Consider the following 17,480-nt stretch of genomic DNA (forward strand, 5'->3'; position numbering starts at 1 on the left):
GCCCACAAAAAATATAAAATAAATAAATAAAGCTCCACACACTATGTACTGGAGAGATCCTAAATAATGGTGTGCAAATGGAAAACTATATGGGAGCCGCTCTTGAAGTCACTATATGAAAGGATGATAAACCATTTGATACCAGTCGTTGACATAGACATACATACCTCTCAAAATACATTTCATCACCTCTGTTTTATTCAAAATAAAAAGCTCTAGCACATGAGTAATCTTTGCTTCCCTCTTCGCATGGCATTTATTTTACTTTTATGTTGAGTGGTCATCTTCTAACTTTATGCACCAATTAAGAGAGCATAGTTGTCATTCTGAGTATAATGTGCATAGTCCTAAAATTTATTATTGATTGATTCATAATTATTTTATTGCTTGTTCTCAAATTATTTGTATCTAGTAACCCTTTTGAACTTTAAAGGTGTCATATGCATTTATATTTTGCTATTCCATGAATGACAAGCTGAATACCATTTTGTTATGTTTTCTCTATGCTCAAAAACAAACAGTTGCTTTCAGTGCACTATTATTCATGATATTTTGTTTGAGTTACTTTTTATGTTGTAACATAGTTGCTAAGTTACATTGTTAGAATTATATCTATCATGCCTATGTTTAGAGTACTTTGATCTCAGCTTACAATGCTTTTACAATAACTTGATCAAGATTGTGTTGACTTCATGTCACCTAAAAAATTATTTTTTTATCACTTACCTACTCGAGGACGAGCAGGAGTTAAGCTTGGGGATGCTGATACGTTGCAAACATATCTATAATTTTTTATGCTTCATGCTTGTTTTACAGTAATTTCTATATGTTTTATTTACACTTCGTGGAATTTTTATGTATTTTCTGGAACTAACCTATTAACAAAATGCAACAGTGTCAGTTTCTGTTTTCTGCTATTTTCGTATTTCAGAAAAGGTGTACAGGAAATATTCTCGGAATTAAACGAAATAAAAGTCAAACCTTCTATTTTTTCCGACACAAAGACGGAGTCCAAATCAGAGATAGAGGAGGGCACCGAGGTTCTTGGTTGTAGCTAGTTGGTACTCTCTCTCTCTCCCATGTACTTCAATACAATGATCTTATAAGCTGCCTTACATGATTGATATTCATATGATGTAATTGATGTTGTGTTTGTTAGGATCCGATAAATTATGGAATTGTGATCAGATTATTCATCATGTTATCATACTATTGTTTATTTAAGATCTTGTATGTTCTCAGGTACTTGTGGTTACCCTGGTCAAGTAGTTCTTTGTATCTGCAAGAGGGACTATTTATGCTAGATAGTTGGTTCAGACTCCATTTAATCTGGGGAGTGACAACAACCTCTAAGGTTGTGGATGTGTTGTTGCCACTAGGGGTAAAACAGCAATGATTTGTCCAAGGATAATTGTGTTGTTTACATTATGCACCTTAGTTAATGCAGTAATCTGTTGCTTGCAACTTAATACTGAAAGGGGTGCGGATGCTAACCTGAAGGTGGATTATTTAAGCATAGATGCATGCTGGACAGCGGTCTGTGTGTCATGTTGTAATGCTCAATTAAATACTACAGTAAACTTTATCTTATCATAGCATGCATTGTCATGCCCTCACAATTATTAATTGCTCAACTGTAATTTGTTCACCCAACACATGTTATTTGTTTGGAGAGTTACCACTAGTGTAGATAGTTGGGAACCTTGGTCCTTCTGTCATCATCATTGCTCTACAATCAACTACGCATTGGAATATTTTCTGGTGTCATTTCCTCTGTGTTACTGCTGATGCTGTGTTACTATTACTATTGCTCGCATATTACTGCTACTTTCACATCATCCCTGTTACTAGTGCTTTTCCAGGTGCAGCTAAATTGACAACTCCGTTGTTAAGGCTTATAAGTATTATTTGTCTTCCCTTGTGTCGAATCAATAAATTTGGGTTTTACTTCCTCGAAGACTGTTGCGATCCCCTATACTTGTGGGTCATCAAGCGTCTTCCTGTCAAGGCCTAGTACTATCAACTGGTGCAAAGGGATAGCTGCGAGAACCGCGCGGATCAGCGCCAAACGTCATGCCCTAGGCATCATGGATGCCCGCCAGGTAGGGAGTTTGTCGGCTAGCCGGTCCACTAGGGGCTGGAAAGACGTAGCCGAAAGCCTCCTTATGGAAAGTGGAATGCCAAGGTACTTCACCGGGAATTGCACCAACTGGCACTCCATGATCCCAGTGGCGCCAGTGGCCTCCTCATCCGAGCAAGCGATGGGGGAAATCGACCACTTGGCGAAGTTGGTGTGTAATCCCGATGCCTGCCCAAAGAGCTCCAGAATGCCATAGACGGCGCGCAATTATGTCTCATCTCGGTGGCAGAAGATCAGCACATCGTCCGCATATAACGATACCGACGTCACCAGATCTTGCCGAGCCAGACGTCTGAGGATACCCAACTCAATGGCATTGGTCAGCAACCTGTTAAGCGAGTTCATCATCAAGACGAACAACGATGGCGACAAGGAGTCACCTTGGGCCCCTCTTATGCCAGATGGGGGGCCTGGCTCACCATTGAGCAACACCATGGTACTTGTCGTGGATAGCAGGATGGACACAACCTCGCGGAACCTTGGGCCAAACCCGATCTTACGGAGGACCTCCATGAGGAACCCCCACGAGACGGAGTCGAACGCACGAGCTATGTCCAACTTGAGCATCACCCGCGGCTCCTTTCGTCGGTGCAAGAATCTAGCCGTCTGCTGGACCAACATAAAGTTGTCATGGATGCACCGTCTGCGAATGAACGCGCATTGGTTACGATCCAACCAGCGACTCCATCCTAGGAGCCAGCCGAGAAGCCAATGTTTTAGCCACCAACTTGGCGAAGATGTGGATAAGACTAATCGCCCTATAATCACCCAGCGTCGTCGCATCCGGGCGCTTAGGCAGCAGATCCAATTTAGCATGTGAAAATAAGGGTGTGGAGTAGTGCAAAAACTAACAACAATTAGAAGGAGAAAGACCGTACCAATTATTGTTTCTTGGCTTCAGACGTTTCATATACAAGCGTTCAAGGGAAAAAGAGAATAGAGGTAGAGGTTATTTGCCCCGTGGCTATTTTTCAATAATCACTTTCCCTTTGGCTATTTGTCAAGAATCCTTTTCCAATATGAAACCCCTAGAGGTAGGGGGGGGGGGTTCTTTGTTATAAGGCCAGCGTTGTTCAATTGTTTTTAACCACGGTCGTGTTTGTTGCATTATTTAGTTCAAAGTGTTTATATCTCAAGGATCAAACAAGGTTGATAGTTGATACATGCATCAACCGGCGAGAAATAGCAACATAAAATGACTTTGCATCAACATGTAATACTGTTATCAAGGTGCATGTGAGCGACAACGATTGAACAATTCCAGTGTAATTATTTCCAACAGCTACACTCGAACTCCATCGCCGGGTGTTTATCCACCAGGTGGAGAAGGGGTGACTGGATTGGTGTGGCCAGATTACACTCCTGGCATATGACACGCATGCCGGCGCTCTCTCCTTTCTGATAACACACACGCTCTCTCCTCATGGCCGCTGCTCGTCCACCGCCGTTGCACCTTCCCCCGAGATCTCGGCGGCGGCGGGTGGAAATGGTGGATCCTTTGGGAGCAGTTCATGTGTGCGGGCATGTGGGGAGCCGTCGGGGAGGTTCCTCCTCGCATGAGGACTTCTATCTTGTGGAGAAGTGGAGGCGCTGAATTCTCATCTTGAGGGCTTGCCTGGCTTCACTGGAGGAGAGGGAGAGATTGTCCGTCGAGCAGATGTTGGCTTCCTACAAGGTGAAGATTGGTGCGGGGCCTATTGTTTTGCTGGAATTGGGGAGCGTGTAACAAAGAGGAGGTGATGCGGCTTCAGGCAGTGGGAGAAGGTTTCAAGCAAGGCTGGATGTTGTGGCAGTGAAAAGCCTCCATCGTAATCGCTTCTTTCTCGCTTCATGAGGTTGATCGATTTCTCATGGTGGCGGATAGGAGGGTGGATCATTGTGTCCACTCATCGACGTGTGATGCTACAACTGAGGGAGATAAGGATACAACGGGTGGTGAGTCTCCCGGAGATTTTTTAGTTTTATTGCCTCAACCTCTAGGGTGACAAGTTGGTGTGTTACCTTTGCGTATGGATCTTTGCGACACCCTGATCGAGTTCATTTGCGTGATGGAATTCTGGTGCTTAGGCATGATGTGAGGTGGGTGATGTTGCTCAATGAGTTTGAGCGTGTGGTGGATTCACATTCCCTTCGCATTGGTGAGGTGATTCAGGCAGGGCCTCCCTGGAATTCCAGAGTTACTCATCTAGAATTCCAGCTACTCCTCTATCACCAATATCTGGTGGCATTGTTGCAACCGAAACGGTGGTTGGGAAACGGGTTGTCTAGGGCTAGGACGATGACGTAGAGTCAAACAAACAAAGCCATTCCTGGAGTGGGTGAGCGTTCGATGTTCTAACAGAGGGTACCGTATTTTCAGGGGCGTGGCCCATCCGCGGACATAGATACTTTTCCAATCCAGGTCGTGCTCTCCATTGCAGTCTCTGTTTTCTCTTTTTTTATCAAGATCTAGGGTTCCTCCAGTAAAAGAAAAACCTCCAGTTGTGAGTTCTTGTTGGAAGGGGAAAGTTGGTGGTGATTCTTGGTCCTTTGCGCTAGTTGTTTCGTCGACTCCTAGATGAGATCTCCCTTTGCCTCAATATAGACCATCTACATTGATGGGAGATAGAGGTGGTGGTCGTTTTAGTGGCTCTGGCCATGGTGGCGGTGGCACTAGGATGTACCCTAACTCCAACCGGCAGCCGGAGAATAAAAACATGGTGTGGCATTCCCCAAGCAAATGAACTGGACCGTCAACTTCCACACAATCTAATTATTTTCTCCGTCGCCATGCTCCGATGCGCGTTGCGCCACTGCCCTGCTCCTAAGGACTCCGGCACTAGGAGCATGTGACTATTATCTATGAATATCCCATTCTACATATACGTGGCGTCTCGGCCTATCATGGGCGCTATCGGAGCTTTACTTCAAATTTAGAGTATATGATCAATACATAATTCTTTGATTATCTATTTTCCACAACATTATATTAAATTGGACCTGGGCCAAGAAATATCCATTACGTTAACTGCACATGCTCTCTGACGCTTCATTTTGTTCAGTGTAAAATGTTCCATTGTATTTTTCTTATTAATTTCCTAGGAACAAGATTATGTTGTTAATGAATCATTTTTAACAACAAATACATTGTTCATTACTATCTTTTACGGTTCTGTTTATGCAAGAAAGCAAAGACATCATCAAGATTAAAATGTTCCATTGTATTTTTCTTATTAATTTCTAGGCACAAGATTATGTTGGTAATGACTCGTTTTTAACACCAAATACATTGTTCATTACTATCTTTTACGGTTCTGTTTATGCAAGAAAACAAAGAAAACATCAAGATTAGGAAAACTGCAGTGTCATCAAGCAAGTATTGCATTTACATTTTTATAATGTTCAGAATTTTCTTGCATGCAACATTAATTCGGATTAGTGCTCCAGTATGAAAACATCCGGACCCAAATTATCAAGCACGTGATTTTCAAGCACCAACAGACATGAACATTATCAAGCACAAACATCACCAGGAAATCCAGATCAAAATGAAATTCGGATACAACAATCCAATAGACATGAATATTGTCTGTTTCTCGGTTCCAAACTTCCAATATGCATGTACATGATTTTCGTCCAAAAACCAACACACACAAAAAAAAATCTCTATCTCTACCATCTAAAAAGGAAGAACTTCCTCTGTTTCCTCCGGTCAAAGGTTTCGTCCAACATATTTTCTTGGACTATTTTGCCCTCCCACCAAAACTCGACTTAGTCAAACATCCCAATCAAATGTGGCACCCCTACGGCCCTAATTTTTCTTGTCTCTCTCCTCGCCCAATCGTGCAGGATTCCTCGAGTCCGCGGACGCCGCCGCCTCCCTCTAGCAGCTCAGCCGCCCGCCCCCTGCCACCATGGATCCGGGCCGAGCTCCCCGCCTCCATGGATCCCATCTCTTCGCCGCCATGGATCCCGGACCTGTACCCCACCATCGACCCGGACTAGGCCGTGCACATCCTGTGCTCCACGAACAGCGGCATCCTCACGTGCCTCCGCAGTTTCCCGTTCCTCCGCATCCCTCCGGACACCGGACGACCTTGAGATGGAGTGGAGGCCGCCCAGCCTTCTCCCTCCCTGTCGCCTCTTTGTGTGGCAGCTGGAGATCGCAAAGTGCCTCCTCAGTGAGGACACGTCCGTGAGCGGCAGGGGCGTCTACACTGTGCTTGGCATATCCAACGCCATCGCCAACCTCCACAGTACGGCCGTACTAATCCGTGTGTGAGATATGGAATTTCTGTTTCCTATCAGTAGCCTCAAATCTGTATTATTCTCTTTGTATTTTTTTTATCGGTCCGCGCCAATCTGTAGGCGAGTCTCCGCCTCCTGTGCGACGCCATCCGTGATCCCCTCTCCTACGCCGAGGGGTTGACGCAGCACAGCTCAACGCTACTGCCAGGTCCCCTCTCCTATGTTAATTCATGGTTTGAAGATTTGATGCGTATTTCAATAAAACATGGGTACAGATATATCTTTGTAAAACATGGCATAATATGTGGTCTCTTTTTGCTCGAGCTTTATTTATCTTTTCCATCATCTGTTAATGTTGTAAGTCCCATTTTCACAATGTCAACTGCAGATATTAGATATGTACAGTGTTTGTAGTGCTAAATCATCAGCTTATGTTTGCCTAACTTCTGTATACACCATATGATCTGGTATGCAGTTTCATTTCAGAGATAATATCTTATATGCATGTTCTCTAAACTCTTTGGTCATTTGAGAGTCATGAGTCTGTGATTGATATGACGTTATGAATTTGCTAACCTCAAATATGGCCACAAAAGATTGATTGTTAGCCGTCAGATTTTAGATAGTTTTGAACCTTTTTCTGAAATGTTTAAAATAACATTTGATGTACTGATAATTTATGTATGGTTTCTGCTGCAATGCATTATTTGCTACCACATTAGAAATATAGTGGGTATTGTTTTTGACAGGGTAATTTCTTGTCGCAAGAACTGAGGTTGGAATCATGGAATTATTCTTCCGCTCTTTTTCGCATGAAGCAGCAGGAATGAACAGGCCAATACAGTGGGCATCATTCACAACGAAGAGGAGGTATTTTATTGTTATCCTTAATTTTTTTCTTTTTCTCCAATCAAGTGCCTTTAAGTCCTCTTACTTGAATCCTTTGACATGATGTTTCTCTGTAAGGGTTGTCATTCAAGCATGTGGTATATCATATATTCATACATGTAGCTGAGAAGATATCTTAGTTGGTGGTGCTTTTATTTCAGAATAGTATGGATGTTTATCTTCATGCTATCGTATGATTGATTTGGGTTACACTCTACGCGAATGCTTACCAAGTTGTTACTGAAGTGCATCATTTCTGAAGCAATGAGGATTATTATTTGATTAGCTATACCTGCCACCAAGTTTATGCTGGGGCAGAGTACTAAAAGTCTGAAACTATTGTGTCGAGCTAATTAAGAAGTCTATTGTACCCAGCTTCAGTCTTGTGCGGAGATTGCGTACAAGCTTAGCTTTCATTGTCACTGATCCTTCACATAAAGGTAATAAATAACTGGGCATTTGAGTTTCCTTCGGCTTTGTTCATATTCTGACCCGAGTTCACTAAATGGATCCTGCAGAATAATTTTTAGTCCAACAGTAATACTGAGTTATTCACTTATTCTTATAGGACTCAAGGTGCAGCACTTCTGAAGGGGGTGGGGATTATTCTCCATTTACTGTGCCTAGATTGCAAATGTTCAGTAAGAAGCTTAGGTTTCACTAGCATGATCCGTCGCTGTAAGGTAATGAATGATTGTCTGTTGATATTCGCGAGTTCCCTTTTCACCTTATTCCCTTCAGTTTGCTTGGTTTGGTGCTGCATGGTTGTCCAGGTTAGTGGACAATCGACACTTGACACCAGTTTACAAAGTAGCGGGATGTGTTCCTTGAGAGCTTTGTAGAGCGACGGTGATGCAGTATATATGCAGCGCCGAGCTGAGAGGCATACATTTTCTTTCTGCATTCGAACATGCATCTAAATGGTGCTGAGGCGCGAGGTTATTGTGATTTTACCTCTGGGAGAAAAGGCCGGCGTGGCACAGTAGGCATGCTTTGCTTGTTCTTTTATTTATTTCACATGTGTAAATTAGTGGAATTATGTTTCTTCATAGAGTAAATTAATTCCCTATTGGAACATGTAGAAACTTGATGGGCGATGAACTGGTCCATGATGTCGTTGTTGTTCATTTGAGAGTCATGAGTCTGTGATTGATATGACGTTATGAATTTGCTAACCTCAAATATGGCCACAAAAGATTGATTGTTAGCCATCAGATTTTAGATAGTTTTGAACCTTTTTTTTTAATGTTTAAAATAACATTTGATTTTAGAGTCGTTGTTGTTCGACTTAACTGTTGGTAGCACAGTTCTACCAACAGTTGGCATCATTCATAGTGAAGAGGTGGTATTTTATTGTTATCCTTATAATCTTTTATTTTCTCGAATCAAGTGCCTTTGAATCCTTTGACATGATGTTTCTTTGTAAGTCTGGTACTTCAAGAACGTGGTATATCATATTTCATACATGTAGCTGAGAAGCTATCTTTGCTAGCACAATCCCTGAATGTGAATTCATTCATGTTTCAGGTACACATTTGCCTTTTGTTTCCTGTCTTTGTTCAGATTGCTTGGTCTTACACATCATTTCACTTGACTCGGAATCTTAATGTTATGGCATGTTTAATCTTACATGTATGAGCTGGTTTTAACTGCTCACTAGAAAAACATGATGATTTTCTAAGAGGCTGAAGTCAATTAAAAATCCATATGAACTATCAGGTTGATTGTTAAGATCCGCCTTCCTCTGTGAATACTAAAAAATTCTTCCTTGTGTACAACTGGTATGCAGGATTGCCTGGGGATGGGAGGAATCTCATTTCTACCTAGAGCATATAATAAGATGTCCACATGCTTCGTGAAAATTCCCATCAATACAAGTTTCTTAATCCTACACTCCTTCTACAACTTATGTTGTTGCTCCACATGTTGTGTATGTTATAAGCAACACTAGGCCTGAAGCTCTCTTAACATTTTGGTGCTTGTTTGGTAAAAAATGTACTCACGACTGGGAGCAACAAGTTAATACTCTGGCCGTAGAATATGATCTAAAAGTTGCCCGTAAAGTGTATTCGGGACTGGGAGAATCCAGGGACGAGTGGGTGCGCATGCACGGTCTGCCCCTCCCGCCGGCAGCGGCACGACCCATCCGCACGCAATGTGGAGCCCGTATCTCCCGAAATACACCTATCATCAATGTGAGTTGTTGTAGTATGCATGATAAATATTCAGCGCACTTCAAGATAGCCCCTAATTTCCTTTTTTTACCGTCTTACACTTTATGTTGGGTCGTTTTATTGAATAGTCGCTAATGTCTGCTAAATATTCAGCACGCTGCAAGATATTTTGTATTCCAGTTGAGATTTGTGTTTCTTTATGCAATGACTATTAGCTAAGTGACTGCAAGAGTCTGCCATCAGCAGATTCCAGATCAAATATAGTGAAACTATCATTATTTTCCTTTGTGTTTACTTCAGTTGTACAAATAGGGCTTTGCTCAGTTCTGTGGATCAGCTATAGTTTATATACAAGGTATTTGTGATGGTGCATCACAAGAATATGACACCATTCTGTAAACACCCTTTCTTCCTTGCACTCTTATGTCCATACACAGTAAAAGGAGCATTCCTCATTTAATATTTAAAGATTTAGTTTTATTTCCATTGCATGGTGGTAATGCTCTTTTGTTTGTATTATTTAAATCTTTGTCTATGACAGGATATATATTTGAGAAGCAGCAAAGTGATTTCAAGCTATATTAAAGCGTTCTACCCATATTTTAAAGGTTGAACCACCTTTTATGGTCTTACTTGTCTTTTCTTCTGTGCAATGGAAAAAATATTGATGCTTTTTTGCTCTAATACCAAGGTTCGAAAAATTATAGGGATGAAAAAATTATTAATATTTTGTACTGGGTGATGGGTTATGTTGATCTAAATCATTTGTTGCTGACATCCATCCAGGTTAATTTTGTGTAGGTTTGCTAGAACGTGAGCAGCAGTAGCTAATTGCCATTCCTTGAGGATCTGGAACCTTTCACCGGGAACCTCGACGAGCCTGCTCCTAAACGCCTCAAGAACATACTCACTGATTTCATTCCTCTTATGTGTCTGTAGGAGGATTTGAAGAAACTTTCTTCGATTCCTCCATCAAGGTCGACAACACGGTGAGCCACTTAGATCCTGGTTTTCTTCTCATATTCGCTTGAGAATGGTTTTGTCCTTTGTTTGCTAGAAATATAATTTTCTCTCTGTATTTCCTTTATAGAAGACAAAGAAGTCCATCATCCAGAAGGAGAAACACAGAACTACTGAATCACATGGACAATTGCAACGAGGTCTCTGCCCTTTTGGGCCGTTTCCTACTCTTGGTTGTTAGATAATACTCTTGGTCGTCAACGAGTATCAAATTACTTTGGTCAATATTTTTGCTCAACTATATATTATTTACTTCTGGGGTGCGGTACTGCATATTTTGATCGATTACCAAGTATTATACTCTCCATTTCTTTACAACTTTCTAAACTCGGGGTGAGATTTTCTAATGAAAGAAGTTAGGAGACAATACCGAGTATCAACAACACTCTAGAGATTAATTTCATTATAATGCAATATTGAATGATCTATGTTTATTAAATTTCCGCTCTTTTGCTTATGGTGACATCCTGTTATCAATGGATCATTAGGTGTGTTATGTGCACCACCGTGACCTACATCGATAACACATTAATTGGAGAACTACAAACGCCTTTCGTAGATAATGAGAAATAGATCAATACAAATGTGCACACTTCTCCAAATATGACGCTAGAACAATCTATACAACTCTAATGTGAAAGCTATCCTGATAAGGTTTTCTAGGTGTACGTCAGGTGTCATTTTGCACGGTTAAACCGATTACATAGCATTGGCAAACAGTCCAAAATTCTAGTTTTGCAAGCTCCAAATCCTGTCTACCTTATAACTCTTGGAAGCATTGCACACCTGCACTTCTACAACTTATTTTGTTCTTCTCGGATTTCTTCTTAATGTAAACCAACATTGCCGTGCAGACTACCAAGGTCCTGAACCTTCAGCTCGTTCCTATAAAAACCCAGCAACTCTCCACAATCTCATCACCAAGAGCACCGAGCTCTACAAACAAGAGTTCAGTCCACACAAATGGCTAAATTGGCCTTCTCCGCGGCGGTCCTCTTGGTCCTCGTGGCCCTCTCCGCTGCTGAAGGGGATAACATCCTGCGGCTGCCATGCAAACTTCAGCTCCAGCAGAGCTCACTTGACTCGTGCCGGCAGGTCGTGGACAACCAGTTGGCCGCTCAGAGGCCCTTCTTCCTCTCTCCACAAGCTCTCATCGCCAAGTGGGTGCAGGCGCACTGCTGCCAACAGCTCCGGGACATTAGCCACGAGTGTCGTGCCACCGCCATCCGCCAGATCGTGAGTCAATACGAGCATCAAGCCATGGTTCCACTCGGAGGAAGATCATACTACCCCGGCACAGACAAGGAACAACAAGGAGATGTACAACAAGAACAAAGCTGGAAGCAGCAGCAGCAACATCTGCAAGGACAAGGGTTGTTCCAGCATAGTGAAACTTCTCCGCAGCAGCAAGGGCAAGAGTGGTGGTACCTTCCTGGCCACCCCGGCCAGACTGTTCCACAGCAGCAAGGGCAAGGATGGTACCTTCCTAGCCAAACTTTTCCCCCGCAGCAAGGGCAAGGATGGTACCTTCCCGGCCAGACATTTCCGCAGCAGCACGGGCAAGGATGGTGCCTTCCCGGACAAACTTTTCCGCAGCAGCAAGGGCAAGGATGGTATCCCGGCCAGACTTTTCCACTGAAGCAAGGGCCAGGGTGGTACGTTCCCAGCCAGACTTCTCAGCAGCAAGAGCCAGAGTGGTACCTTCCCAGCCAAACTTTTCCGCAGCAACAGCCAGGGTCGTACCGCCCCAGCCAAACGTTTCCACAGCAGCAACAACCAGGGTCATACCACCCCGGCCAAACTTTTCCGCATCAACAACAGCAGGGCGGAGGGTTTTCCGGCGATTCAACAGTACAGCAACAAAAGAAGTCCTTTGGCGACATCTGGCATAGCATCTTCCACCATGGCCAAAAGCCAGCAGCTGGACATGAGTCGTTCGGCGAGGCCGCACAGCATCAAGAGCAAGGGCCGTCCTACACCAGCGAAACTTTTCCACAACAACAGCACATGGAAGGGTCCTTCGGTGAGTCGACCACGAAGCAGCAGAAGGGAAGCCAGGACCCCTCCCACTTGCCACAACAGGAGGGACAAGGTCAGTCAGCCCGCCTGGAGTTGGTCACTAGGGCGAGGCAGGTCGCAGCGCAGCTGCCGGCGATCTGCCGGCTGGAGGGCCAGTAGGTGCTAGGCTAGAACTCTTACTCGCATGTTGCTTAGGCATGCATGCACCCCTTAGCTTGATAATAAATGTGACGTGTGGTCACTGTGTTTGATGCAACTATAATAAGAGTCCATGAATAATGCACAAAGAAATGTTTCTCCAGATATGGTGCTATACTGCTATATATGGACTGCATGCCTCAACTCATTCTCAGCCAATGGATGAGAACATACTCCTATTTAGGATGCGAAAAATAAGGGTGTGGCAAAACCAATAGTACTAGAACTAATAACAATTAGGAGAAAAAACATACCAAATATGGCTTCTTGGCTTGAGACCTTTCATCACCCAAGCGTCCAAGAGAAAGAGAGACTTTCCCATTCACAAAGAAAGGAGTGGGAGGAAACCTGCGGTTGCTGAGCAGGTAAACGAGAGAACAAGTTCTTGCATACCTCTGCCTCTTGCCGCTACTTCCCACCGGCGAAAATTCTACTCAGCCGATCGTAATGATCGACACGAGAGTGCTCGCCCACTCTCGCGTCGATCCAGCAACTCGATGGGGTGCTGTTGTTCGTGGGTGCGTGGTATTTGCGCCAGGAGATGCAGCCGCGTGAGCCTGCCGAGCTGCAAGTGTTGCTGTTCGTGGATCCGCAGCCTCCCAAGCTGTACGTGTTGTTGTTCATGGATCCGCAGAGTATGTGGCAGAAAGAAGAGGGAGGCTGGGCAAGAAACATCGACATCAGAGACAAAGAAAACAAAGAGGAAATGGGGGCGCGGCTTCTGTGGCAAGACAGCACAAGAAGCGGAGGAGCCATTGACATCAGAGACAAAGAAGAAGAGGAAGAACGGGGTGACGAGCTCTGAGACGGACAAAAAAAGGTGGCTCAAGACAAGGATTTGGAGAAAGAAGAAAGCCAAGAATGATCAGTTGGCAAGCCTTGTGAAAGAAATTTCACTCGCAAGTAATGCCTTCCATCATCTTATTATCCATCTTTTTAGAGAAACTAAAATTGCCAATGTAGATCAATGTCAATGAATATTTGCACAACCCAGATATATGTGTCAAGATCATATAAGTATTCCATCCGAAATCTGAGGGTGACAATTATTTGTTCGCACATGTAGCAGCACCAAATTAGTTTTGTTCAGGAGAGTTTGATCACCCTCTTCTTGGACCAAATTTCCCATCAAATTTGTAATATCTGAATTAATTCATGTTTGAACAATGAAAACAGATTGAGTGAGCATTTCTAACTGAGCAAAGATGTTAAACGCAGATAGTCCCAAGGCCAGGGCTGCAGCAGGGGAGATACTACGGATCGGCAACCACAACATTCCTAGCAGGGTGTTTACATTTGGTCAATTGTCAGATGCGACCAATTCTTTCAGCCCGGAGAATCTCCTGGGAGAAGGTGGCTTCGGAAGAGTGTATAGAGGATACATTTCAGAGACCATGGAAGTAATAAAAATTCCTTCTCCTAGCTTCCCATTCTATGTTTCATTAAGTTGGCACCCCAAGATGTTGTACAACATACAACAGTAACACGTTTCCGATATAAATTATGTACATACCTAGGTCATAGCTGTTAAGCAGCTAGACAAGGATGGGTTGCAGGGAAACCGTGAGTTCCTCGTCGAGGTGCTGATGCTTAGCCTTCTTCATCACCCAAATCTTGTCACCTTGCTTGGATACTGCACCGAATGTGACCAGAAGATTCTAGTGTATGAGTATATGCCACTCGGTTCGGTGCAAGATCATCTTCTAGGTAATATAGAATGATAATGTTATTGATCTTTAATCATATTCAATAGAGTTGGCTGATCAGAAATTACGATTGCGCATTTGCAAGTAATACCCATTTGGTACTTGAATTCTGCAGATCTCACTCCAAAATCTCAGCCGCTGTCCTGGCATACACGGATGAAGGTTGCGGTTGGTGCTGCCAGAGGCCTCGAGTACTTGCATGAGGTAGCCAATCCACCAGTGATATACCGTGATCTTAAGGCATCAAATATTCTCTTGGATGGGAGCTTCAATGCAAAGTTAGCAGATTTTGGCCTAGCAAAGCTTGGTCCAGTTGGCGACAAAAGTCATGTCACCACAAGGGTGATGGGCACATATGGATACTGCGCTCCCGAGTATGCCATGAGTGGCAAGCTAACAAAGATGTCGGACATATATTGCTTTGGCGTGGTTCTCCTAGAGCTCATCACTGGGAGGCGAGCAATCGACACCACAAAGCCGACTCGCGAACAGATTCTTGTCCACTGGGTGAGATTTACATTTAGTTGACTGAGACTTTCACTTAGGAATCATACTAAATTGTAACCAAGTAAATAGCTCATACTTCAAATATATAAGATTGCCCATACTGTGAATAAGATGCTGCTTTTCTAAGTGTCATATATTTGCAGGCAGCTCCACTCTTCAAAGATAAGAAGAAGTTCATCAAGATGGCTGATCCACTGCTTGACAACAAGTTCCCCCTGAAGGGTCTAAACCAGGCACTTGCAATCTCGTCAATGTGTCTACAAGAAGAAGCAACCAGCCGCCCGCTAATCAGTGATGTGGTGACGGCCCTTACATTTCTCGCCGATCCAAACTATGATCCTCCCGATGACATTGAACCGCAACCTATATCAGGTCCCTTTTTTGACAGAGAATTTAGCTTAAGAGAACCTGAATTAGGTGAAAAAAGTTGCAGAAATGAGTAGAAGGTTAGCTGAAGTGAATTCTGACACGAGCAGATGGTGAATCTAGCCAGCAAGGTTTGTAGAGGTACCAGATGGAGGAGGCACGAAATTTGTATGGTATCTCTAACTTCTTTGTAATGCACACCACGCATAGGAAGGATGTAACAACATATGGCATTCTTGAATGAGATCGGCCTAAGTATTTTATTAGGCATAACAAATTTTCAGCAGCAAGAGATATCCTGGTGCGAAAGTTGAGCCAGTAATTGATGGTAGAATGTGATTATGGACATTCGATGATTTCACATGCATGAAGATGACTAAAATTAAGATACAGTAGAACTAGTGTCAAATGATTGCCTATTGGACATGATAAAAATGAGATGAAATGGCATACCAACCACTACAGCCACACTACGCCCAACAATGCCTAATCGTGGCGCAAAACTTTCACCGCCTTCCACGGAAACAGCATTTGTCGTAACCATGCTCTTAGTCTTAAACTGGATCGGTAATAATAGTTAATCCTAAATATCACATCGCAAAAAAGAAAAGCTCCCCCTTAAATATTAGCCTTTCCGTTTAAGAATGAAGCAGAAAGGGAAAAGATTTCAGCAAGAGAGGTACTTAAACTGGATCTGGGATGCTCCCACATCAACAGTTGCAGAGCCAGTAGCATCTAGAGGCGACCGATAAATATCAGGATCAGTAGTTTTCTAGTACTCATATAAAAAAAAAAGTGCCTCTTTAAATGTATGACCAGTAGTGTATTGATATAAAAAAAAACTGAGCACGTAATTCGTGTAATGCAATCTGGTGGGCTGCCAGCAATCCAATACGGTCAAGTAGGGCAAGAATCGATCAGTTCGATTCAAGCAACCACTGGTCCGGAACTAATGCAGGCATCAGTTTGGTTCACGCCACAACTATGGCATTTCTTCTTCTAGTACCAAATCGAAGCTAGCACTGGGTACAGTACAGTGTACAGGTACAGCAGGAGGAATCTGAACGCACCTGCCTGGGCCGCGAAGCAGGAAGACGGAGGAATCGGAGCGCACCTGCCAGGTACATAATCCCATCCACCGCGGCGCCGGCGAGCAAGGGCGCCTGAACGAGCAGCCGCGCACGGCCATGGCTGATGGCTTCCAGTGCCAACCTCGGCACGCAGTGGAGCTCCGGGAGGAAAAGCGCAGCCAGTGTCTCGCGGCGCCTCTGGTCGGGCGGCGAGCGGGGAGCAGGCGGGCAGCTGAGGTGGTCTCCTGACGGCGGCCGGGGTCGCCCACGACGCCGGAGCGGCGAGCACCGCTGTGCGGAGGCTGGGCCTAAGACACGAAGTCCTGCGCTGTGTTAAACATCGAGACGGCCCAGCCAGTTCGTGGATTTGTTGTGGCCGTCAGGCGAGATGCTAAAACTAGCTCGGCCCATGATCCAGTTTGTCGCTGCTGGAAAGCCGAAGACAAAGAGGGCGGATGGAAAACTACGTGGCAGCTGCACAAAGAAGGACGGCTCACCGCAGCTGTCTGTCATGTCATGAAAGCTGGAGCACGAAGCAAACAAAGAGGTCGCCCTCGACGTCGCGGCCCTTGTGGCAGCCATGGCACCAGCTATATCTCTCTCTTCTTCTTTTTTCCACCGTGCTGTAAACCGCACATCGTCAGACTACTACAACAAAGACTTCCAACAGCAACAAAAATATCTGGTACCTTTCAATTTTTTTAGTTCAAGAGGCAATGCTCTGACTTCTGAACCACAAGGAAAAAATAATAATAATAAGTTTTAAACAGGGCACCATTTTCATTAATGAAGCAGAAATGATATGTCAGTTAATTAGCAGGAAATTGGACGAAAGCCCGGTACAAACACCCTCGCCGATCGTGATGGAACACAACCGTCGCGAGGGCACGCACGGTCACCCTGGCTACCAAACACGCACCGCACACAGGGCACAAAAGACGAGGGTCGCCAAGGTTGCTCACAGTCGTCATCATCATCACTCCTCCACGAGCCAGTCACTCTGACTTCACCAAAGAAACAACCACCAAAGAGATACTCGTCAAAGCGGCCTAAGAGCATCTCCCCCGGTGTCACCGATAGCGGCCTCGATAACGATTTGGGGACCGGGAGCGAAAATGGGCTCGCACCGGTGGCCCCCAAACGGCGCCGGCCAATTTTCGAGCCC

The 17,480-nt window shown here is 44.2% G+C and overlaps 2 protein-coding genes across 2 annotated transcripts; both read left to right on the forward strand.

Moving 5' to 3' along the window:
* The first annotated feature begins 11,412 nt into the window (after nucleotides 1–11,412).
* LOC124648488 (glutenin, high molecular weight subunit DY10-like) lies at nucleotides 11,413–12,627 on the forward strand. Its single transcript, XM_047188248.1, has 2 exons — nucleotides 11,413–11,552; nucleotides 11,631–12,627. Exons 1-2 carry the CDS (start codon nucleotides 11,413–11,415, stop codon nucleotides 12,625–12,627), a joined length of 1,137 nt encoding a protein of 378 aa, XP_047044204.1.
* A 536-nt stretch (nucleotides 12,628–13,163) lies between these two features.
* LOC124648490 (probable serine/threonine-protein kinase PBL7) lies at nucleotides 13,164–15,416 on the forward strand. The gene is made up of 5 exons (XM_047188249.1): nucleotides 13,164–13,569; nucleotides 13,885–14,066; nucleotides 14,184–14,373; nucleotides 14,488–14,879; nucleotides 15,023–15,416. The coding sequence occupies exons 1-5, from the start codon at nucleotides 13,164–13,166 to the stop codon at nucleotides 15,320–15,322; spliced, it is 1,470 nt and encodes a 489-aa protein (XP_047044205.1). The 3' UTR covers nucleotides 15,323–15,416.
* Nucleotides 15,417–17,480: the final 2,064 nt, after the last annotated feature.

Source organism: Lolium rigidum, chromosome 4, assembly GCF_022539505.1.
Source record: "Lolium rigidum isolate FL_2022 chromosome 4, APGP_CSIRO_Lrig_0.1, whole genome shotgun sequence".
NCBI lineage: Eukaryota > Viridiplantae > Streptophyta > Magnoliopsida > Poales > Poaceae > Lolium > Lolium rigidum.